Source organism: Manis pentadactyla, chromosome 2 (genome assembly GCF_030020395.1).
Source record: "Manis pentadactyla isolate mManPen7 chromosome 2, mManPen7.hap1, whole genome shotgun sequence".
NCBI lineage: Eukaryota > Metazoa > Chordata > Mammalia > Pholidota > Manidae > Manis > Manis pentadactyla.
Genome location: NC_080020.1, coordinates 197965773 through 197990317, shown reverse-complemented (window position 1 = coordinate 197990317; position 24545 = coordinate 197965773). Strand labels below are relative to the sequence as shown.

The 24545-nt window shown below is 33.7% G+C and overlaps 1 protein-coding gene across 3 annotated transcripts in view; it reads right to left on the bottom strand.

Annotated features, from left to right (window-relative positions):
• The window catches only part of PIGF (phosphatidylinositol glycan anchor biosynthesis class F), a 31337-nt gene that overhangs the window by 4943 nt on the left and 1849 nt on the right, over positions 1-24545 (bottom strand). For 2 of the 3 annotated variants that reach the window (XM_036925854.2, XM_036925852.2), the window contains exons 2-5: positions 23730-23978; positions 22462-22553; positions 21110-21226; positions 7146-7254 (exon numbers count right to left, since the gene is read on the bottom strand). In XM_036925854.2, coding sequence (XP_036781749.2) covers positions 7146-7254; positions 21110-21226; positions 22462-22553; positions 23730-23957 — 546 coding nt within the window. In that variant the 5' untranslated portion in view covers positions 23958-23978. Of the gene's footprint in view, positions 1-7141; positions 7255-21109; positions 21227-22461; positions 22554-23729; positions 23979-24545 lie in introns of all 3 variants that reach the window. The other variant, XM_057497245.1, reaches the window with a different exon arrangement.

Below are 24545 nucleotides of genomic sequence, written 5' to 3'. Positions count from 1 at the left end.
CATGACCCATATATTTTATATGTGTAAAAAATATATATATATGTGTGATATATCTATAATCTAATTGCCAGGCATTCACAAACCTCAAGCCCATCTATGGACTTCTGATTAAGAATCCCCATTCTTCATTACTCTAGCCTAACAAATATATTAACTGTTCTAGTTGGCCAAACAAATATGGTGACCCTTTATATATTTTGGCTTCAGAATCTTAAGGACCAATTTTAATGATGGCATTTATCTGTAGTTATGTGACTTGAGAGTAAACAACTTAAATATATTTGCTTAATTATAATATGCACAATATTTGTTTCTTTAATACATATTAAGTACAAATAGATTTTTAACATTGATGTGTCACTAAAATGATACCCACAAGTTTTTGATACTCCATATAATGGCTAGTTTGGTATGTCACTGACTATGGCAGTTTATAATCTCCTGCAGGTTTCCTAAAATGATCAGGTATTTGAAATTAGATGATTTTTAAGAAAAAATTAGTTTAAAATATCAGCAAAATGTTTTAAAATTATACAAAAACATTAGACTGCCTTTTAAAGTACTTCATATATTGCTTGGGAGCTTTATTTTGCTTTTCTGGGAAGCAGCCTGGACAGTGGAGTGAGAATTATCTGAATTGCAGGACCAGGTCAGCCACTTACTGGCCAGGTCTTTTAACATCTGAGCTTCAGTTTACCAATGTGCAAAATTTAATATTATCTCTTGTCTAAAAACATGGGCCTATTATTGTATTTTAAAATTTGTCATGAAAGCTGTAAAGTACCATGCATCAGTATCATTTTCTCTATTGTGTGTTTTAACTTGAAAAAATTATATGGCCACTAATATAAGTATTTCTTAGGTAGGTGACACTGCTAGGTAATAATTAGAACCAGCAGTTTAGAACAAATAAAATAGTTAATGAGCAATGTTATACTGTTCTGAAGGAACTATTCCCTTGCACTTGTAATATAATCATCTTTCATACAAGCTGTTCTTCACATGAAATGTCTGGAAAGTATAAAGCTTACAAGAAAACTCCCAAGAGCCATCTAACACACTGCATTATATTAACCATACGTAGCCTCAATTTAGAAACAGAAGAGTGATTCCTGCTCCTAGCTGTTGTGTTTCATAAATTTTGAGAAGCATTAAGTACAGTGGTTTTAGACATCTGTGTCATTTTTAAGAGTCTCATATGAATGATTCCACTGATTCAAAACTATTTATTGAGCCCCTAATATAAAACAAGCAATAATGTGCAAACTAAGATTATTTAATTTTGGATAAATTTTAATAACAAATTCTTAGAAATATGTGTTGCAATGTAATTATAATTTTTGGAAAGGTATGTGCCATCACAGATACCTTGAGGCAACTGACCTGTCTGCCAATCAGAACATGTAGAAACACTTAGAACAACTCACAACCATTAGGATTACTGGCTTTCAGATCAAAAAGGAAGATTAAAAAAACCCAGGCAATTAGTTCTAGATTTCTCACAAGCTACTTTTTAATATGTTCGTTTTGTTTATTATGCTTATCACAAATTTGCATTCGCATGACAAACTGAACTCATCTTTCAAAGCCTGCTGACACTTTACTAGTTTTAAATGATAATTTATATTTATCTTTGAATTTGGTTGCAAGAGATATGATTTCCAGATATTCTTAAAGCAAATGCTATTGTCTGATATAGGAATACATGTACAGATGAATCTACTCATCTGGAAACATTTATCTAGTTGTAAATCTGCACTAATTGTGTATACTCTATCACTTTCCTATGACTAAGAGTACACATTTAGGAAGAGCTATCTATTTGTGGTGTGTAATCTCCTGTCTGGAACTTCTTGTCAAAGTGACACTAAATGTTCCTTGCCAAGATCATTTGCATTTAACCTGGCCAGCACTGTTCTCTCTCACATGAAAGTTCCACTAGCAGAGCATTGTCACCTGACTACCCTACAATAAACCCACCTTTTACATCCAAAATAATTTTCTGTCAGTTAAGTATTGTGGAGTTTTTTTTCCATACTCGAAACATATAAATCATTTATATAAATTGGTATTTTACTGTGGACTGTCTAAAACACTGTAATACCTTTGGTAAAAAATACCAATTAACCTAAAAACATGCAACTTTTCTAGTAAATCCATAACCTTAGTTTTATCCCTCATTCTAGCATTATTTGCAGTAATTCATTTGGTTATAATCCCTATGATCTCCAGCTTCAATGAATGAATTATCTGTGGCATCTGTGACTTTAGAAAATGAATATATGTTCACAGACAATGAATTTTTTAACCTGCTAAAACCAGAGGAAAAAAAAAAGGATTTTAAAATATAACAATGTCTCATTTTTTCTGGTATCTGATGGAAAAAGGTACAAATATTTTTAAGCAACTTTAAATTGTTTTAAAGACAATTTGAATCAACTTTGGGTTTTAACTTTATAAGAAACATGCTCAGAAGAGATTTTATTATTTAGTTTAATTCCATTTTTGGAAACAGTAACATTGAAGTCCAGAATTCAAAGGCATTTGTGGGCTTTCTAGGCACAAAAGTCTTGGAATTAGCTTCATATACTCTCGTACAAATATATTAAATTTCATGGTCTAAAGTATGTACAAGCAGCAGAGTGGCCAGGGCATTTAAATGAAATTCTTATGTGGGAAAAGAAATGCAATATAGTATCTACTCAAGCTTTTCCAAAGAGATCTAAATAATGGCCATTAAAAAAAAACAGCTGTTTCAGAGTCTCTAGCAATGAACAAAATAAAGTTCAGATCCTGTCTTCCTCTTATAAGCCAAGTAATGTTCAGCAAGATGTGTACTCCTCTCCCCACACTTGGATTTTCTTATGTGTAAAAAACACTGACCTGGCACTTCGATTGTCAGGATAAAGGTACTTGTGTGACAGTGGCACGCCCCATGCCTGGTACACACAAAGATCTACAAATGTTACATTTTCTTTCTACTGCTATCTCAAATGTCAGACAGGACTGGAAGTTATGTGAAATTCAAATTCCCTACATACCTAAATACCAGAGAAAAATGAATAAACAGTTCATTCTACCAGATGACAGGCTGCGGGCAGAATGAATAAAATAACAAACTGAGACACTTAACACTCCGTAACACTTTGAGAACTCATAATGGAATTTGCATTTTTTGGGAATGCTAAACTGCTTTTGTAAGTCATAAAGGCCTGTAACATTAAGCAGTAACTATGTGTCAGGTTCTGAACTAAATATTTTATGAGGATTATATTATTTTATCCTCACTAGCAAGTGGCAGAGCCAAGATTTGAACCCAGTAATCTGATCTAGAACGTTTAATTATGTTACCTGTTACCTACTAATAAAACGTGGGTTTAAAAACTTCACAGCAAATATCCTTTGCTCAGAATAACCAACATTTTTTTAACTTCCCATTAATTTCTTTTATAACATGAAATACTAGCTCATTTTTTAAAAAGATTAAAACATTTTCCAGATGAAAGCTCTTGATTATCTATTCTACAAAATATTTACATTCTATTAAATCTGAATCTATATCTAAATTATTGTTATAAATTCCAGTCCTATGTAGTATTTAAGTATACTTACATAAAATATGTGCTTTGTACACACTAAGAACTCAACAAATATGTACTGAATAGTTACTTAATGACACAGATAAAGCATCAAATTATAATATATAAAAGTTTTCCACAAAGTATTTTGTCAGTAACTATAACTATAAACTTTCTCTGGGAGTGAAGAAGACTGTCTACGTTCTGGGTAATTTAAATGTTTACTTCCTTGCTATATTGAAAGGCAAATAATTAAGGCAGGGGAGAGAGGCAAAATCACTTTAAAAAATATTTTTTTAAAAAAACAAAGATGACCAACAATGTAGTGGATGGCAACCTTACCATATTCTTTTAAATCGAATCCTCTTGTTGCCTCTTACAAAGGGGAAGCTTCCTCCAACTATAAAGATGCCTAGTATCTTCTGTCACTTGTCATTACTTCAAACTATTTAAAATTCACATCAGTATGTAAAAAAGCTTTTTCACTGAGTACATATTTTCAATGGGTCTTTCTGGTCATTTGGTGATGAAAGTTTTTAAAAAATATAAATGTGCTTGAAATTGCTCAATACAGACCCCACATTATTATAATCTTATGTTTGGCCTCTGAAACTGTATACAAAAAACTATATACAAAGTTAGATTAGAGTTCAAAGTAAAGAAAATCGAACTAAAACATGTAAAAGTTTTTGTGGGGTTGTGTGTATGGTTTTAAAGAAGGTATACTTGCTTAACCAGACATTCTTCTTTCTCTGACTAGGAAATAAATAAAACCAGATAACAATCCAGAAAAGCTTGCTTTACCACAAATGTATCAAATCTATATTGGGCTACATGGAGCAAAGAAGTAAAATCTCCTAATACATGTTATATTTTAGATAATAAAGTGTATACAAAATTTCTCACGAAATTCTGCTCAGGAAAAATCTCCATTTTTGAGGTAATGCCATATTCCTTTTTCTAGCTTATTATTTCTCGGGCAGATTCTGTCAGCACCAAGAGCCACACTGGGTACTTATTTTGTGTGGTTATAGACTTAAGAATAACAAAATAAAACACTTTGCTGAAAATAAAAAAGTAAAAAAAAAGAAAAGAAACTCATAATTTCTCTAGTTTATCAGTCAATAACTGCTAGAAGGGAGAGGAGCAGGCGATTATTACATGAACATAAGATAATTATACCTCAATTCTATCATTCCACTAACATATACGTATCATAATTTTAAAAGATTATAGTGAATAAGTGGGTCATTAACTTGCAACACTCTAAAACAATCCAACAGTAAAGGTAAGTAAACAACCAGTAATATTTCAGTTGAATGAAACATTCTTAATGAAGCCAACAATGGTTACAGATTCAAATTAGCTAGCTAGAAAATCTTTTTTAAAAGTCATTAATTCAAATAGAAACTTTATATTAATTTTAAAAGCCTGATACCATGCATTTGGATCCAGCTTACCTCTTATAAAACAACCACTGAGGTACAAAAATGAGAGTCAGTAGCCCAAAGGCTGAACAATCCAAAATGGATAACTGGACTGTGAATAACATACATATTTTCTATGCAAACCTACATCAAGATTTTACAAAAACATCATCTACTACTCATAATTCAGTTTCTATTTATGCATAGTCTTACGAACAGAAGATTTAAATGTGCAAGATACCAAATTTTCACATCCTTCAGTATTCCATCTACATGCAAACTGACATGCTACTTGCACATTACCATGCCAACTCATTAATGCTGATGGCCCATGGTGCTTTATATATTCTATATATTCTATATTATTATATGTCATATACATCAATACTTTGTATTTAGATTTAATTGTATGAATCTAAAAGTAATTATTCTACTACAGATTAAAACAATTTTCTATTTATACTTTTTAATGATTTTGATTGCCCTTCTCCAATTTAGAAATCACTGACACTTGAATGAAATTAAGTTCCATAATAAGATTGTAACTTGAGTGCAAATGAGTCCCCATTTCCCAGTGATCACTGAAATGGTCAAGGAAGTATAAAGAAAACCTTTATTAATGAAGTACTAAAACCTTGGAAAAGATATCAGTGACACTACACACCCCAAACCTCCAGGGATTTCTATAACACAAAGAACCAATATAGGGAAGGCCAAACCCACCAGATTTACTGAATATCTAAGAACAACTTGTCTGGGAGAGAATATAGAAAGCATAAAGAATGGATTTATGTAGGCAGTTAAGTGTAAGACATATAATCCAGACCCCTCAAGGGCCTTTGGAAAGTGAAATACAAGCTAAGCTTTAATCTGTCATTCAATACCTAGGAATTACAACTAAAGGAAAAAATGAATGAATATGCAAAAGTATGTTTTAGTATAGTAATACCATAGTAATAACAATAAATAATTGTGAAACTGTAAACAATCTCAATGTCCATTCATAAAAACTGATATATGCTTTTACCCAACTAATGGAATATTACATATATGTAAGTTTTCACTGAATGAGCACAATATATGGCTAAAGGGAGGAAATAAGCAGATTAAAATTAACATATATAAATAGTTACACACATGGACAGAGAGCTGCAAAAATTATCACCAAAATACAAATAGGGGTTGCCTCTGGTGGTTGGAGATTTGGTAATTTTTACTTTTTTCTTTATAATTATTAATATTGTTTGAATTTTCTAAAATGTATACTGTCTTTGCAATCAGAAAAAAAAACTATCTTCATGTGGGAAAATAGTGTATTTTTTTAATACCACAATTCTATTTGGGAGAAATTAAGGAAATAATAGGAAAAATCCATGGAGATAAAGATTCAAAGAAATTTATCATAGTACTATTTATAATAGTAAAATATTGGTAATAACCTAAATGATCAATAGTAAATTTGTTAAATTTTGGATAATTATATAATGGCATACTACAAAGCCATTAAAAATTAAGGCAAAGATATATCCATTGGTAGCTCAGTGACCCTGGAAATATTAAATGTCCTCTAGGTATCAGTTTATCTGTAAAAAGGGGATAAAAACCCTTACCTCTTAGTGCTCTACCTAGCTTATTAGCTGTATCCTATTGTGTAAGGAAACAAAACCCTGGTACTGATGAGCTTCCTCCATTATCACGTATCTCTGTTTCAAAACTTAATTTGGTATATGCTTTTAAAAAATACTTCAAGATCAACATTCAACTTGGCCATAAATCAAGTTAAGAAAATATGAACCTAAGACCACAAAGGCAATGAATATCAAAGTTGAAAATAAGGAATTCTTGCAACTTCTAGCCTATCTTTAAAAAAATTCCTATACAGATTCACAATTAAGCCTGTTCATTCACCTATACATGTAAAAAAAAGAGTTCTGGAAGGTAGAACCAGGCTGATCTGGGTGCCTGTGGCACTGAGACAGGCCTCAATAAGAAGCTGCCTAGATTACAGTGATAGAGAAAATTGGCATCCTTACTTAACTGATGCTAGGCTAGTATTTACATATACACACTAGTTAGCTTCATTGGTTTTACTATCATTGTACAAATATTTATTTTGCTGCTTTAAGTAGCAGAAACCAACCTGCCATGGTCTTTCCCAATCAAGTGGAATAGGGAAGGCTCCAAGCCATGATCCTACAAAACTAGAAATTGTAGTGATCTGGAGACTGTTCTCCCAAACAGATGTGACTCTGTAAAACACAAATATGTAAGTCATTGGTAGTATATATATCTTAGCTGCTGGAGATTCAAAATTAGCTGGGATAGCACAAATTAACAGTACACATATATTCTATTCACTTAAAAAAAGCATCTCAAATTGACATAAATATTTACTACGAACTATTAACAATTGGTAGGAAGATACGTTTTTTAGCTGGAAAGGTATAAGTGCATGTTAAAGTCAAACAATATGAAAGAGCATCTGCAATGAAATCTAAGTCTTCCTCCCACCCTTATCATCAACTCTGTCTCCTTTCTCCAGAAGCAACTGCTATTACCAAATTATTACATATCCTTCTAGGATATTTTATGCATGCACAAACACACACAATTTTTTAGAATGTGTATTTGTATAGATGCACATGCATACACATACCTTTAGAAAAAAACTCAAATGCATCATTATAGACCCAGTTCTGTTTTGTTTTCCCTTGTAAACAGCTATACCAGTATTCAACTGAATGTATGGTTTCCAGTGTTAACAGCTATAGTAGTATTCTATTGTGCTATTCCATAGTATTCCATTGCATGAAAGGAATGTCATTTATTCGACTAGTCTTTTTTATGGCACATTTCATTTAAACAAACTAGCTCTATTTACTTGGTAAGGAAGGAATAGAGAAAGAGAACAAAATATTTCAAATAAGCTAATGATTTTGCCTACCATTCTTATTTATTAAGTGCATATTTTAAAATTTAATGGTGGGAAGACATAATTCTGCCATTCTCTTAGTAGGTCTTGGTTTCAGCTTCCCCTCATAGTGTGACCACTTAGCTGCGTGGGATGTGAGTCTGATTACATTAGACACATGCATTAATTAACTTATCACAATGCATTAAGTGGGGTACAAATACTCAATTGTTTAAAATGCAGGGCTGAGTTATTATCGAGTTTATGAAAAGCAGTTTCCTTTAGCTGGTGTGGAAAAAAGGGAAAACATTTGTTTTGTTAGGTGATTTCTTTCATTAAAACAGACCAATTATTACACTCAAATTAAAATAGTCCTCAATGACAAGTCAGTTCGTAAACCAATCCCTCTATCACCTGTCCATCTCATTAAGTCCCTACCCCACCTATACAAGATAAGAACTTTAGCTTGTTTCTACTGAAAATTGGTGATGGAAGAAGGTGGGAGGCAATCACAGTATAGCCAAATTTGTGACTTGCTAGGTTTTACTGTTCTTTTTTATTTTATATAACACCTAAAAAGCAAGTCAATTTCTTCAAATAGCATTCAACAGAACAGAGATCTGTTCCAATCTTGGAGGGGGAAAAAAACTGATGAATTGAGCATAAATAGAGAACTGTACTGTTCAGGGAATTTAAAGGATTAGTTTTTGACTGCATTTGGTTGAAAAATGTTGACTAGCTTTCACTTAACATGCAACTCATCAATGTTGCAATACATAAAGTGATGAGCCTAGAGACATAAAGTTTGGTAGAGGTTGAGAATAGAGTTTACTTTCTGCTGGTAAGAGTTTACTTCTTCCATTTTTAGGAGAGGAGAAGGTTCATTCAGTAGGATTTGCTAGGATGCATAGCATTTGTTCTTGAAGAACAGGAAAAAGAGCTGCACTGCAGGTGCAAAGAACATACGTAAAACTGGTTGAGACTGAGTTGGAAGGATGGAAAATGAGGCTAGAAAAGTAGGTTAGAGTTACAGGATTTAAAAAATAGCAGCTTATTGAGTACTTTAGAAAACCCTTTTCTAGCCATACAATTCATTCATTTACAGTGTACAATTCAATGTTTTTTAGTATATTTACAGAGTTGTGCAACCATCACCCCAAAATGAAGCCCTTTATCCATTAGCAGCGACTCCCTATGACATGACCCCTTCCCTCTTGCCCTGGGCAACCACTAATCCACTTTCTGTCTCTGTGAATTTGCCTATTCTGAATATTTCATATAAATAGAATCATACAATGCATGATCTTTTGCAACTAGTTTCTTTCACTTAGCACAGTGTTTTCAAGATTCATCTATTTTTTAGCATGTAAAAATACTTCATTCTTTTTATTTCAAAATATTTTGTTGTAATGGATATACCCCATTTTATTTTTCCCATAAACCCACAGTGGATGGATATTTTGAGTTGTCTCAAATTTTTGGCTACTGTGCACAGTGCTACTCTAAACATTCATGTACAAGCTTTCTGAGGATGTATATTCTCATTTTTTCTTGGGAATATGCTAAGAAATAGAATGGCTGGTATGGCAACTATGTTTAACCTTTTAAGGAACTGCCAGACTGTTTTCCAAAGCAGCTGAGCCATTTTATTTTCCCACCAACAGTATATGAGGGTTCCAATTTTTCCACATCCTTGCTAACACTTGTTATTTTGATTATAGTTATCTTAGGTAGGTGACAAGTGTAGTAGATGTAGGGTTGGAATTTTAGAAAAGCCTAAAAGTCAAACTAAAGAAGGCACTGAAGATTTGAAATCAAGGCAGCAGTATGATCACAGCTATAGTTTCAGTAAAATTTAGTACATGTCTGATCTAACTTATAAGTACCATGTTACTCAGGCTAAGGGGCAAGACCCATGTCTTCACATTTTTCATTCTTACAACACTGTGGCCATCTTGTATTTGTCAAAATAAAAAGTGCAAACATCCAAGAGGTCGTCCCCTATTTTGTTTCATGTATTCAAGAGTGTTTATGATCATGTATATAATAAATGTAAAAGAACAGAATCAAGACCTAGATTTAAAAAATGGAAAAATTGTTGCTCATCTTTTTAAAATTAAAATATATTTATCAAAATAATGTATAAAAACCTTTCAAGTCAAAGATCACAATTACACTAATAATGATAAAAATAATAATCCCTCCCTGCATCCCCTCCTCCCCACTTCTGATTTCTGCTCTTGAGGCAGACACTTTGAACTCTTCACTGTCTATTCTATACACCTCAAATTTTAAAGAACACGTACTATGTATAGATTTTTCAAGATTTAGTTACTGTCTGCTTTCTATGAGTTAGCACTTTTACCCATAAGCCTCCCATCCTCATACACATTTCTCTCCCATACACATTTCTCTTATCCCCGCTCAGCTCGATCAATAGCAAACACAGTATCTAAATGATGATCATGAAAGTATTTATCACAGCTGAACCACATGTAAACCACTATTACATTTCCTTTCTTATAGTAAATTTTTAATTTTCTTTTGGAAGAACTGCCTCTTTTTTACTCTCCATTTGCCTATGTGCCTATCACTAAATCATTCTCAAATATTCCAAAGAAACTAAACATCGCCTCTAAATGCTTGTTTGTGCTCTGTTCTCCCTTTTACTGAGACACCTCACCTGCTCCAAACTGCATGAGGTGCTCCCGAGGCCCGAGTGCAGCTGCTGTCCTGAGTCCCCTACAGCAGCAGCCTGGGAATCTCTTTTGCTTCTCTCCATACCTCTGGATCTTCTGTTTCCTAGATTCCAAGACTTCCTCCTTTTATTTTCCCTTTTTCTTTTTTTTAAAACACCTCCTTCAATAGATTTTCCTGATAAAAGCGTATGTGGAACATCGACTTTAGAGATGTTTAAAGTCTGAAAATTATTATAATTGTTGGAAATCATTTTGCTTCAGAATTTTGAAGGCACTGCTCCATTGTTTTCTGTTTCCCACCTGAGAAGTTCAGAGTCATTCTTGCTCCCAGTTTTCTGGGAGGACTGGTAACATGTTCCTGCCCACCAATGCTCTCTCTAGGAGATACTGCCCTCTCTGGGAGCCTTTAGAATCGTCTCTTTATTCCTGGTTATCTAAAATTTCAAAATGATGTGTTTGGGAGTGGGTGTCTTTCCATCCACTAGGCTGGAATTACACGGGCCTTCCTAACCTGGAATCTCTCAGGTCTTCTGGTTCTTGAAATTTTCTTTTATTCAAAAATTTGCTTTTTCTGCCCAGATCACTTAAATATTTTCTATTTTTCTTCTTACTGTTTTGCCAAGAATACTATTGTTTTGAATTAGTGCTGATTTCCTTACCTTTGAACTCATTTCCCATTTCTTTGCCTTTCTGCTTGACTAAGGGATCTTTTCAACTTTGTCTCTACTTCTGCTGAATTTTTTCCCATCATATTTTTAATTCCCAAGAGCCTTCTTATTCCCTGAATATTCCTTTTGATTGCCTCCTGTTCGTGTTTTATGGATGTAAAAAATATACATTTTTAAAAGTTATCTTCTGGGCTTTATGTTGCTTGTTTCCACTACTTCTTTTTTGTTGTTTTCATTTCCGCATTTCATTTTACAGGTTTTCCTCAAGTGTCTAGTGATGGTTCACTTCTCATTTTACTTAAAGTAAAACACTATATATGAAATGTCCAGAATAGGCAAATCTATGGAGACAGAAAAGTATTTTACTGGTTGCCTGGGATGGGGGGTGGGGATGTGGTGTGAGGTGGTAGGTGGGAAAGAAGGGTGAGAATCGAGGATGACTGCTAATAGCATAGTTTCATTTTGGGGTGATGACATTTCCTAAATTAGATTGTGGTGACGGTTACAAAGCTGTGTCTATATGAAATACCACTGAATTTTACACTTTAAATGGGTGAGTTTTATGGTATGAAGTTCTATCTCAATAAAGTTATGTTTTTTAAAAAAACAAAAAGCAAAATACAAACCAGTTGATTGTAAAAAATACAAACACAAATCATGTTCACTGTGCATGACTAGCAAGATTCAACTGGTGGGCTTCACTGTTGCCAAGGGTCGAGTTGGAACCCTGCCTTCCAGAAAACCCCTAAATGTCAGTATTTGTAGGTTGTTCTTTTGTACTATTATTCCCAGAAACTAATATTTCACTCTTCTGCTTAGATGGTATAAGCCTAGCTGCCAGTATTCTGGACCAAGCAGGTGAAAAGGACTAGGCATAGGTGAGGACTCACTCACTGTTTAATATTTTGAAGAATTTCATTTAGTCCTTATTCTTTAAGAGGTTGTACCAAATAGGCTCAGGATCTGGGGATAGCCACAGTAGTTGGGGGTACAGTTATATTTTCCCCATCTTCCCTTCCCCCACTTCTATTGTATAAGTTGTATTGCTTATATTATTTTTGTGGCATTTATATTGTTTTGTAACCCTAATTCATTCATTCAGTTATTTTCTTGCTATAAGGGAACCCCCTGAATATGCAAACTGAATCATTCCTTCATTTGGGAAGACTGTTTTCTATCTTACCTTTGGATTATTTTTTGATTTGTATTTTAGGGGCTAGTCTTAAAATGATTTCCTTTGTCTATTCTCTATCATTCTTCTCTGATTGCTTTATTCTTCCCAACTCCTTCCCTACCCATCATTCGATTAGCTCAAACCTTTCTTCCACAGTAGAACTTGATTTTCTAATTTGTCTATGTTTCTAATTTATGATCTGTAATGGTGTGGTTTAGATTTTCAATATATTTTGTTAATTCTGCAATCTTATCCACTGCATTTGGTTTCATTATCTCACCTTTGAGTTCTTATTTTATTGAATTCATATCCTTAATAACATTTTCTATGCTAAATTGTGTGGAGTTTTTTGTTTGCTTTTGGTCCTTGGGCAATATTTTCTTCCACACTGGATTGTCTTCTGTGTGCCTTTTTCTTCTTCTTCTGTAGTGTGCTTTTAGGACTGCCACGCCATTTCTTTTCATCTTGCTCTCATTTCACATGGGCGAATTGTCCAGATTACCTATTTGCTTAGATACAGTAAGTGAATTCTCTTTTAAGCCGTCTTCCCATCTTAACTGGCACCAGTTTTTTTTTTCCTGCCTTGAAGATGCATTTTCAGGACTAGATGCTATTTTATATCCAGTTTTCCATAACATGAGGCAGAAAAAGAGAATGGAGGCAGGGAGGCAGGGAGGCAGGGTAAGGGAAAGGCTATCCCTGAAATATTCAGCTGAAATTGGCAGAGCCCAGTAGGCAGCAGCCCTGGTAGAGCAATAAAAAGTAAACAGCCCTGACAGAGAATCAGGGAAACAAGCACTCTGTTCTGTTCATAGGTGTGTGTGTGTGTGTATGCATATATATATGTGTGTGTAATACATACATACTCTTCAAATTAGAACTTTAGTTTGGCATTGTCTAGCAACTTCTTTTGATCTAGTAATTCTACTCCAGAAATCTACTCTATTGAAACCCTTGCACAAGTACACAAAATTATATGGTACAAAGGTGTTCATAACAACATTATTTATAACCATGAAATAGGAAATTAGTTAAATAAATCATGATACATGGAATACTTGCAATGATGATTAACTGCCCAACATTCATCTTATCCCTGATGATTAGCCTAATTAAATCACAGTGATCCCCTGCTCTTTCCCAGTGATTAGGAAGACTCAAGGAAGGGATGCTGCTGCCCATCTCACTACTAGCCATAGGACAAGAACCAGGAAAGTCACTGAGAAGTATAGCCACACTTCGACAACCTCTCCTATGGAGATAATCAGTTATCTTATTGTTCAAACTAATGTAAACTGATATTTTCCATTACTTTAGATGAAGATACACTATCTAAGGAAACTATGCAAGAAGAGGTAGATTATACACACATACTGTTCAAGACATTTCTAATAAGTGGAGAAAAAAAGCAAGTTACAGAACAGTGACTAGGATAACTATTTTTGTTTTTAAATTATATATGTTACATGCACAGATAAAATTAGAATATATAAAATCTGTTAGTAATGGCTGCTTCTTTGATAGCATTACTAGGATCTTTAACTTCCCATGTTTTTATTTATTTGAATTTTTACTATATATGTACACAAATATATATTTGTAATAAACAAGATAAAAAGAATGTAAATTCCTTTTTATTAACTAATTTATAGCAGTGCTGACACTGGTTTATAAGTTTCCATAATAAAGTCATCAGAATTGTATGGTAATTGGCTAAGTTTTATAGTTAAGAGATGTATACACAGTCAGTAGGGCGGAGACTAGAATAAATGGCTCACTGTGAACAAACTTCAAAAGTTACTAAAGCAATATTACAGATCAGTCTTCATGACAGTAAGCTCCAAGTATCTGTCCACATTATTTGACCCCAGTGAAATTGAATACATCAAATATTAAGTGAAATAAATAGACCATTTTGAATGCCTCCTCTGTGCCAGATACTGTATCAGGTACCTGAGGTAGTTAACAGCAAACACTATGGCTTAGATAAACTGTCATCGAAACAGTGCTTGTTGGGATGGAGTTGACCTTTTCAACTGTTGCTCTCTTCATCTAAACAAGAGATACCACACAACTCCTCCTGGTTATAAAAGATGTTTAACAGAATTCTTAAATAAACTTCCCCCTTCCCCAGTGAATGAATACTAAAACCAACGCCTCTTTGCCCCTAACTTCTGTTTCTACATTAAGTCTAAATTACCCATTTTTTGTATGTATAAATTTTTGGTCCTACACTATCTTTTCACTCTTAATGTGCACAGTGTTTTTTCTATAAAACATCATTTCAATACAAAGAGGTCTCTTGTGTTTGTCTACACAAATAGGTCTTACTGACTGTCTTTACCTTGGCAAGATAATTACAAATTCAAGGACCTATTTAGAAACTCAAATTTTTCAATTCACCAAAAATGATCAGATTGTGACTTTCTTTTAAAGGGAACATTCCACCCTAGATCTGTATTTTTTATTGAGGTTTGCCTTTTTGATTTTTATGTTCTTTTATACTGTTGTTTGAATGTTTAAGTAACAATCTGATCATTTTTGGTGAATTAAGAAAAAAAATCCCACAATTATAATACCAAAGCAACAAACTGAATTAAACTAGTACAAATTGCATATGTTCAGCAAGCAATAAAGTATACCAAAAGAAACCGGCAGAATTTTTTAAGGAACCAAATATTTTCAGGTTTCTTTAAAATAGTATCCTTTTGTTTTTTACTTTAATCTGTAGTCATTTTTTATTTACTTTAAGGAATAATCTTGTTAAAATAATGTGACTTAATTATGTATTAAATCCCAATAGTGTTAGAACTGGTCCTTTATTCTTGGGATGTAATTCCTATATGGTTCTCACAACCAAAGCTTTTGTCTTTCTTAGTCTTCATCTAATTGTCATTTACTCAATATTAAATATGCAAATGAATACAGAAAAATTAGGATGTAATACTTATTCCACTTAAAAATAGTATAACATGTTATATTGATTCAATACTGAGTAAGATATCAGCCCAATTCAAAACTGGCCTATTCACACTGAACATGTGAATTAGCCATATTTCAATTACTACTAAAAGGACAATCTTTAAATAAACAAAACAAAACACTCCACTGTTTTATACACTGAAAAGCAGGATGGATGATAAAAATATTTAAAGCTCTAAAATCTTCTATCAATACTCTAAGGTATTTTAAATACTTTTAATGAAATACTGCAGCAATAAGAACTTCAAATACAAGTAAGAACTTCAAATCAGAACTTTAATTTCTATTGCAAATAGCTGTTGGGTAGGAAGAAAATGCATTATTCAAAGGTTTTATATAACCTCCTTATAACAGAATTCTTTGAAATTAAAGTTGTGACTCAATATAAATAATGCTAGTATTGGGACATTTTCAAAATAACACAAGTACTTGTTTTTTGTGGGCATTTCATATTATCATTGCAGAACCAACAGATCTTTGAATTTTTAAAATATTTTTGTATAAGAGTGAACATTTAAGAAGGTCAAATCTACCATTAAACAAGTTAATCTATCAAATCAATTATTTCTTAACTTATTTAAAATTTGACATACTTTTGTATACTAAATTCTTGAAGGGAAGAAATTGAACCAACACATGTATGGTGGAGACATGAAGACTTAAGTTCCCTTCTCATGATAAAGTTCCAATAAATTTTAGATTAAATGAACTGAGAAACCTGTTCCTCCTTCTCTGTGGTTGTCTATGTCCTGCACTCCTTAGTCTGTTACCTACACCAGGAAGAGGTACAAGACAAATAGCAGTCAGGATCAGGAGTATGAAACCCAAAAATGCTCCCTGACATTTGCTAATCCACCTGGCAAACATTTCTTGAGCACTTACTATTTGACTTTACTCAACATCTCACTCAGTTCTAACAATAACCCTGCAGAGTACATAGTAGTCTTATTCTAACAATGTTAGCTCTGAGGATCTGTGAAGTTAAATAGCTCATCTAAGATCACTTGGCCACTAAGTAGAAGGCAGAGCAGGAACTTGTTTTCTGCCCCTCAATTAGTGGAGTCTTCTAAAAGTTTCTCTATCATCAGATGATCTGGATCCAAGTCCCAGCTCTACCTCTTACTGGCTTGGGCAATAATGTAACCTGTCAGCTTTTCAGTATCTTCATCTACAAAATGGTGACAATAGGAGTATCTAACCAGATTGCTCTGAGAATTAAATGTTGTAACAGTATGAAAATGCTTTAAAAGCTGAAAAGTGCTTTTTTGCCTGTTACTATTTCATGCTATGCTTAGTATGATATTAAATAAATGTTTTATATTACAAATTGATTATTTTTAGCCATAATCCTCTAGCAACTGAGCTGTTACTTGGCTGCATGTTACAAATTCTAGGATATTTCTGTAGTCTACTGAAGTTTAGGTGGTATCAGAGAAATCTAACAGCTTCTTGATATAGGCCTAACTTTCAATAACCAGAAAATAAGTTAAGTACTGGCAAAATCTAACTCATTTTATAATTTTCATTTTGACTAGGTAGTACATTAATATGGTTCAAATTTAAAAAGATAACAAAGGGTAGTCAGTGGAAAATCTCCTTACCTTATCTTCTAGCTTCTCAGGTTCCCTCCCCAAAGACAACATTTTATCAGTTCCTTATGAATGAATCCTCCCAAAGATATACAGGTATATCTCCTTTCCTACCAACTTCTTACATAAATAGTAGCATCCTACACACATTTCTTCACCCTGCTTTTTTCTACATAACAGCATATCAGTAAATAGAGAGTTGGTTGTTTTTTAACAGCTGCATAATATTTCACAGTGTGGCCTCAATTTAACCTAATCCATCCCTTATTAAAGGACACTTAGGCTATTTTCAAAGCTGCAATGAGAAATCTTATATATTCAACATTTGTGTGCAAATGTATCTACTGGATGAAATACTAGAACTGCTGGGTCAACAATGTAATTTTTACAGTTATTTCCAAACTGCCCTTCACAGAGTTTGAACCAATTTATATTCCCACTGGTGCTTACTTTCCCAAACCCTTAACACTATGTATTATCAAACATATGGATTGTTGTCAGTCTGCTAGCTAGAAAATGGTATTCCCCTTCCCATAATTTTTCATTTTACTTTTGTTATTGATCCTTCTGAGAAAGGATAAAGTGCTGATAGGTATGAAAACAAGATGACTACACATGTTTCCCATAAATCTGAGAAGATTCACAAGGTAAATTTTATAATAAATGAAAAAACCTTTTCTTAACCCAGTGGAAAATAATAGGCATTACTGCAAGATACGATTCAGGCTAAAAGGAATAGAGTCAAGAGAAGCTCAGAAAATGTATACATGTTAAATTCACGGTGAGTTACTAAGAGAAACCAAGAATAGTTTTATAGATATTAGAGATACAATCAGTTCCACTATAATGCTTCTTCTGAACATTCAAATTTGCTCCAATTTGGCTGATATATTAAGGAACAATATGAGTGATTTCATCTGTGAGAAACACTAAGAAAAAACACACACACAAATAATATGCACCCTTGTGTGTCAACTACCCTTCAATAAAAAATAATTATTAAAAAAAATAATAATAATAATAATATGCACCCAACTGCACCTCCCTCAGACATCCACCAGCTGGTCAAGACAGTGTGGTACTGGCACGAGGACAGACATACATACAGGTCAATGGAAAAAGAACTGAGAGTACAGAAATAAACTCTTGTGTTTATCATCAGTTGATTTTTGACAAGAGGGTCAAGATCACTCCAAGGGGGAAAATGGTCTTTTCAACAAACGGTGTTGGGACAACTGGAGAGCCACATACAGAAGAATGCAGTTGGACCTTACCCCATAACATATAAAAGAACTAACACAAAATAGATCAAAGACCCAAATGTAAAAGCTAAAATTATAAAATTCTTAGAAGAAAACATAGGAGTAAATCTTCCAGCAACAGATTTGACAATGGATTCTTAGATATGACCCTAAAGAACAAGCAACAAAAACAAAAACAGATAAATTAGATTTCATCAAAATTAAAGCCCTTTATGCTTCACAGGACACCATTAAGAAGGTAAAAAGACAACCTACAGAAAGGGAGAAAATATTTACAAATCATTTATCTGATAAGGGACTTGAATCTAGAATATATAATTCCTACAACTTAATAATAAAGAGACAACCCAATTAAAAAATGAGCAAAGGATCTGAAAAGCTATTTCTTCAAGGAACATATACAATGGCCAAAAGGCACATGAAAAGATGCCTGACATCTTTAGTCAGTAGGGAAATGCAAATAAAAAACACAAGGAAGTAACACTTCATACCCACTAGGATGGTGATAATCAAAAAGCCAAATAATAACAAGTCTTGGCAAGGATGTAGAACAGGAGCCCTCATACACTCTGCTATGCGAACATAAAACGGTGCAACCACTTTGGAGAACAGTCTGGCCATTCCTCAAATGATTAAACATGGAGTTACCATATGACCCAGAAATTCCACTAAGCATACACTCAAGAGAAATAATAACATACATCCCCACAAATATCTGTACACAAACATTTATAGCAACTTAGTCATAACAGCACAAAGTGGAAGCAATCATCCCATCCATCAGTTGATGAAAGGATAAATAAACAAAATATGGTATATATCCATATAACAGAATGTTATTCAGCCATAAAAAGGAATGAAATACTGAAATATGCTACAGCATGGACGAGCCTTGAAAACATGTTATGTAAAAGAAGCCAATCACCAAAGATCACATTTTATATGATAACAGTTTATGAAATGTCCAGAATAGGCAAATCCGTAGAAACAGTAAGTACACTAGTGGTTGCTCAGAGCTAGGGGAGAGGGAATAAGGAGTGACAGCTACAGGGAATGGGTATCTATGTTCTAAAATTGACTGGCGATGGTTGTACATACCTGTGGAAATACTAAAAACCATTGAATTGTACACTTTAAATAGGTGAAGTGGATGATATCTGCATTACATTTCAATACTGTTTTAAAAACCCATCTCCAAGCTACCTCAGTTCCCCTAGTGTATATGAACCATATTCTCCATATCTGGGCTTACTTCCCATCAGAATTTCAACAACTCCCTTCCCCACTTCGTAATAACTTACAAGATAACCCTACCCACACCCACTTCCAAAAGCAAATCTGTAGTTTTTTTCCAAGGAAAAGTGCCATACTTATTATAATATTTCTTTTATTTCTTAACCATTTAACTGTATAGAACTGTCCTACCCTTAAGTTCCTCTTTTTTATGTGTTACTGGTGAAGTTTTTGAGTGTTATGCCCCAACCTTGTCCTTCCCATAAGCTGTGTTTTTTATTGCCCAATTTTGCATAGTTCAGGGATTTTTAGGAATGCATATGCCATATTATAGCAGCACTAACTGTAGAATCAGATGACAATGCCTCCCTCAAATACATCATTATCAGAAAACAGAATTCAAAGCTAAAATGCTAAAAGAAAGTAATGTTATTTGGGATACTGTGGTAACAATAGTGTTCCTAAATGGACACGAGATGGTTCAGAAGAGGAACCAAAAGTACTCATTTCAAAAGGAAGAAGTCAGTAGTTTATGCAGCCTAGCTACCCAGCATGCATCCTTTGTGCTACCTGGGCTGCTCCCTTCCAAAGCACACAAAAATACCATGTTCCATTTCAGTTTCTATGGTTTCACTCATTCCCCTGGCATGGTGTGTCCTTCCTTTTCCCCTTGGTCTCACCAAATCTCATGCTACTGATCCAAGTCCTTCATAGACCATCCCCCTTCCAGCTCATTCTTCAGTGTCTTTCACCCCTCTGAGTTCCTACAGCACTTCCTGTCTGATTTACAATCTTAGTCTCATATTGTTTGCTCACTTCACTCTTGCAACTCAAACATACAAGCTCCTCAGGGAGAGGATCATGACTAATATTTCAGAATCCACAGAGAGTGCAACACAGAGCACAGAGTAAGAAACTCAAGAGGTTCTTGCTGCTGGGTGATAAACAGGACAAAATCATGGGCACCGAATAAACTTCCAGTTTCTTCAGTTACAACTCAACCATTTCTGATACAAATCACTTCAATGCCTTTCAAGAAGCTAAAATTTTAACTTAGCTATGCTGAAAATATATATGGCTGCTAAGGAAATAAAATCCTTTAGAACTTACACTCAGACATCTTATCACAAGAGGCTAAGTAAGATATTATAGTTGTTACACTAAACATCTTTAGATTGTGGGCCCCAATTTTATGTTATAAGATGGATGGAAGCAATTTTATCTGTAGCAATTTTATCACAGTGACAAATTATCCCTAAGGAGTAGTTATTAAAGCTTTCTCTTGGTAGCTGAAACCTTTTTTCAATAAAAAGTTAAGTGGAATTCTACTATACAGAAAAAAAAGCACAGCTGACTTTGCTAAAATGGAGGGAAGGGGACTGTAGCTCTGCCTGCTTGGGGTCACTCTCAAGCACATTCCACCCCTTCCCTGTCCCCAGTCTGCAACAGGTCCTTAAGGCATCTAGGAGAACTACTCAATGCTGAGAAACCCTCAGGGAACAAGCAGCAAACTGGCATGGATAGAAAAATACTACATTAATTTTTCTAAATTTCAAACATCACTAAAATATAAAATTAAAACTTACCCATGCCTACTGAAAACTCTTAGCCATGCTTTGATGTTTGGTCCTAACAAACACAAACAAGGTACAGTAGTAAAAGTGGACAAAATAACTGCAAACAAAAATGTTTCCAACACCAACCTAGAAAAAAACAGTTTAATTTTTTAGAAGTGTTAAAGGTGCACATACATATACACATAATCTTCCTTACCTTAATAGATTTAATATGAAAATATTTTCTTATACTTTACTTTGAAAGGTAACCTGAGTCCTACCAAAATGGTAACTATAAAAAATTTTACTACCAAAATGCAAGTTATAAAAAACAATCTAGCAAATATCTGGCTTTAAAGATAAAGTTCAGAAGTGTTAAATACCCTATGATCCATACTGACACTGTCCATTTCAAGAAACCCCATTTCTATAAAATTAACTTTCTTCCTCAATAGTCTCTAGAACTTTCTCTGCAATCAGTGGTTCAACTTTAAGTTGTATCAGAACTACCTGGAAAGCTAGATAAACTAAAGATTGGGAGGCCCACCTCTAGTTTCTGACTAAGGCCTGAGAACTTGCATTTTTATTAAATGATGATACTGCTGGTTTTAGAACCACACTTTGAGAATCACTGCTCCAGACATTCATTCTGCTCTGAAATGGATGAGACAGAAACTACCATTTCCCATTACAAACATCTAGTCTTCCCCTCTCTAGAAAAGAATTACCTGATAATTAAGTGCATATATAACTACATACAAATATATACAAGACTACATACATAGCTATACATGTGTCACAACACTCATTTCACCACGACCATTAATCACTGCTAAACTCAAGTTTCACAGTCTAAGGTACATTGCATAAGAAACATTCATGAGTTTAGTTTTCACTAATTTAAAACTGGTCAGTTTTGGAAAAGTGCTGAGTTAAATTTTACTTCTAAATCATAAATATTTGTTTATTAAGTAATTAAATACAGGAATCTAATGGTTCTTTTTTAAGAAAAACTCTCTTCAAGCACTTCAGAATCATGTTTACTAAGAACTGATAGGCTAATTATAACTTACACGTATCATTATAAGTCAGAGGTTTTGAGGGCCACACATTTATTCATACAGTGTAGTTCTCGTCTACCTCCCCACCACATGCAACTGGTTAATAACAGGCTAGGTAATAGAAGCATTTAATGAATTAAGTTACTCCACTGTTTTTCTAAAATATTACACTGCTAAGGAAGGGCAATGATGTCAGTATCCTCTGATCCAATAATTAAATACACCATGTTTTTTTCTCTAATCATCAAAAGAATTAGCACTTTGTTTAGTAAATGAGTGTTTTAAAATATAATTGCCTTAAGGTAAAAATTTCAGACTTACTCTATTAGTGGTGCTCCATATAGAACAAAAATTATATGAAAGAAGAAACAAGACATAAGAAAGTAGATACAGCATTTCAAAAATCTGGTTACCTAAAAAAGAAACGAATAATTTAAAGACTCAGGAGAATGCCTAAAGGACAGTGAATGCTTCCATTTTATCTGTGAATACCATGTATTCCCATGTGGGAGAGCTGAACATTCTTTGCGTTTGGCCATGCTGAAGTCATACCACATGCCCTGTGCACAGTCAGGTGCTCGGGCCTCAACACAGTCCTGACAAAAAGCCTGCAAGGCAAGTATCACCCCCTTACCCACCCACCCAACCACCACTGGAGTTTCTATAGCATATATTCAGCTATGTTATTAATCAGTATTTACAAAATATTTACCAGTAATGCTAGGATACCAAAAAAAAAAGCTAGATTACAGTTATTATGTCATGATACATGAAATACTTACAGAAAGTAATGACAATAATTTTATTTCATTTAAACACATAATTTCTAGGAAAACTGCACCAAATAAGCACAATACTAAATAGTGCCTAAGATCATATTCATGTTACTGTATGATTCAAATAAAAAAAGACTTGCATGTCTGTTTATCAGAGTGTGAGACCTACTGGGTTTGATGCTTACGAAGATCTCATAAAACACACATTCAGCTTTTTAAATCATAGGGCAGTAAATGTATTTTAAACTACCTAACAGAGAGCTTACATATAATATTGAATAATGTTAAGTGAGGACTTTGTAATAGTTAAGGGTTATACTACAGCAAATATTTCAGAAAATAGATTCTGATATCTGAAAATTTTAACATTATTTTGTTAAGGAAGGCCATATTTGAAACAAGAGCTACCACAGAGGCTTATTTTGTAATTTCTGAAAAACCACTAAGTGTCTTTCAGAAATGCAAAGAAGAAATGAAAATAAACTGAAATGTCTTACATAATATGGTTTAAAGATACAACTATTATATATATCTACCTTCAATGGTGACATAAAACATGACTAATAGGTTCACAATGCTGTAACACCCTCTAAAAATGTCTTATTTCCACAATAAATACATAGCAAGAAGCTATCCAATATTGTAGTCGGCCTTCCAGAAAGTAAAAAGCTACTGGTTTGAAAAAAAAAAAAGATAAGGTTCTCCTTACTCACTGTAAATAGCCCAACCCAATGAGTACTTAATACTTTATTCTTCCCTTAAAAGAAACACCAGCTTCAATCTAAAAATCAGCTATCAAGAAATAAGCCTTACCTTGTATGTTAATGAACTTCTTTTAGAGGATGCACTTCGTTTCACTACTAAATATACTACTAGATTGATGGTAGTTACAAAAACAGAACAGATGCACAACCATGTCAAGTGTGTTTCCAATACTGAGAAGTTCTCCAAGAAGAATGATGGAATGAAGATGCTTAGGATAATTGAAAATATGCATAAAAGATGGGTATACAGTAGTCTCTTGATATCAGTATCTTTCATGGTGTTTCCTTGAGTGGCTCTCTAATAAAAAACAAATTAAGAAAAGAGCATATGCAATAATGACTTTTCCATTGTCCTAAATGCTCCAATGTCTTAAAGTAAGCCACGAACCAGTCAGTTATCTATGGACAGTAACATACAGCTGACCCTTAATCAACACAGGTTTGAACTGCACAGGCCCACTTACATGTGGATTTTTTTCAGTACATACATTGGAAAGATTTTTGGAGATTGGTAACAAGTTTTAAAAAACATCTTTGTTTCTCTGGATTACTTTATTGTACTAACACATATTCTATACAAAATATGTGTTAACTGAGTGTTGTTACTGGTAAGAATTCCAGTCAACAGTAGGCTACTAGAAGGTAAGTTTTGGGAGTCAAAAGTTATACATGGGTTTTCAACTGAGGCCCTAACCCCTGAATTGTTCAAGAGTCAACTGTTTAAGTTTCAGAATATAGGAAGATGAGTACGTGCAAATGCACATGTAGACTAGTGTGGTACAAACAGCTCTCAGAATCTAAAAAGGACAAATTTACTAATTTCTTAAATATTTGTGACTAGTTTCTGCAAAAGGGTTATATACTA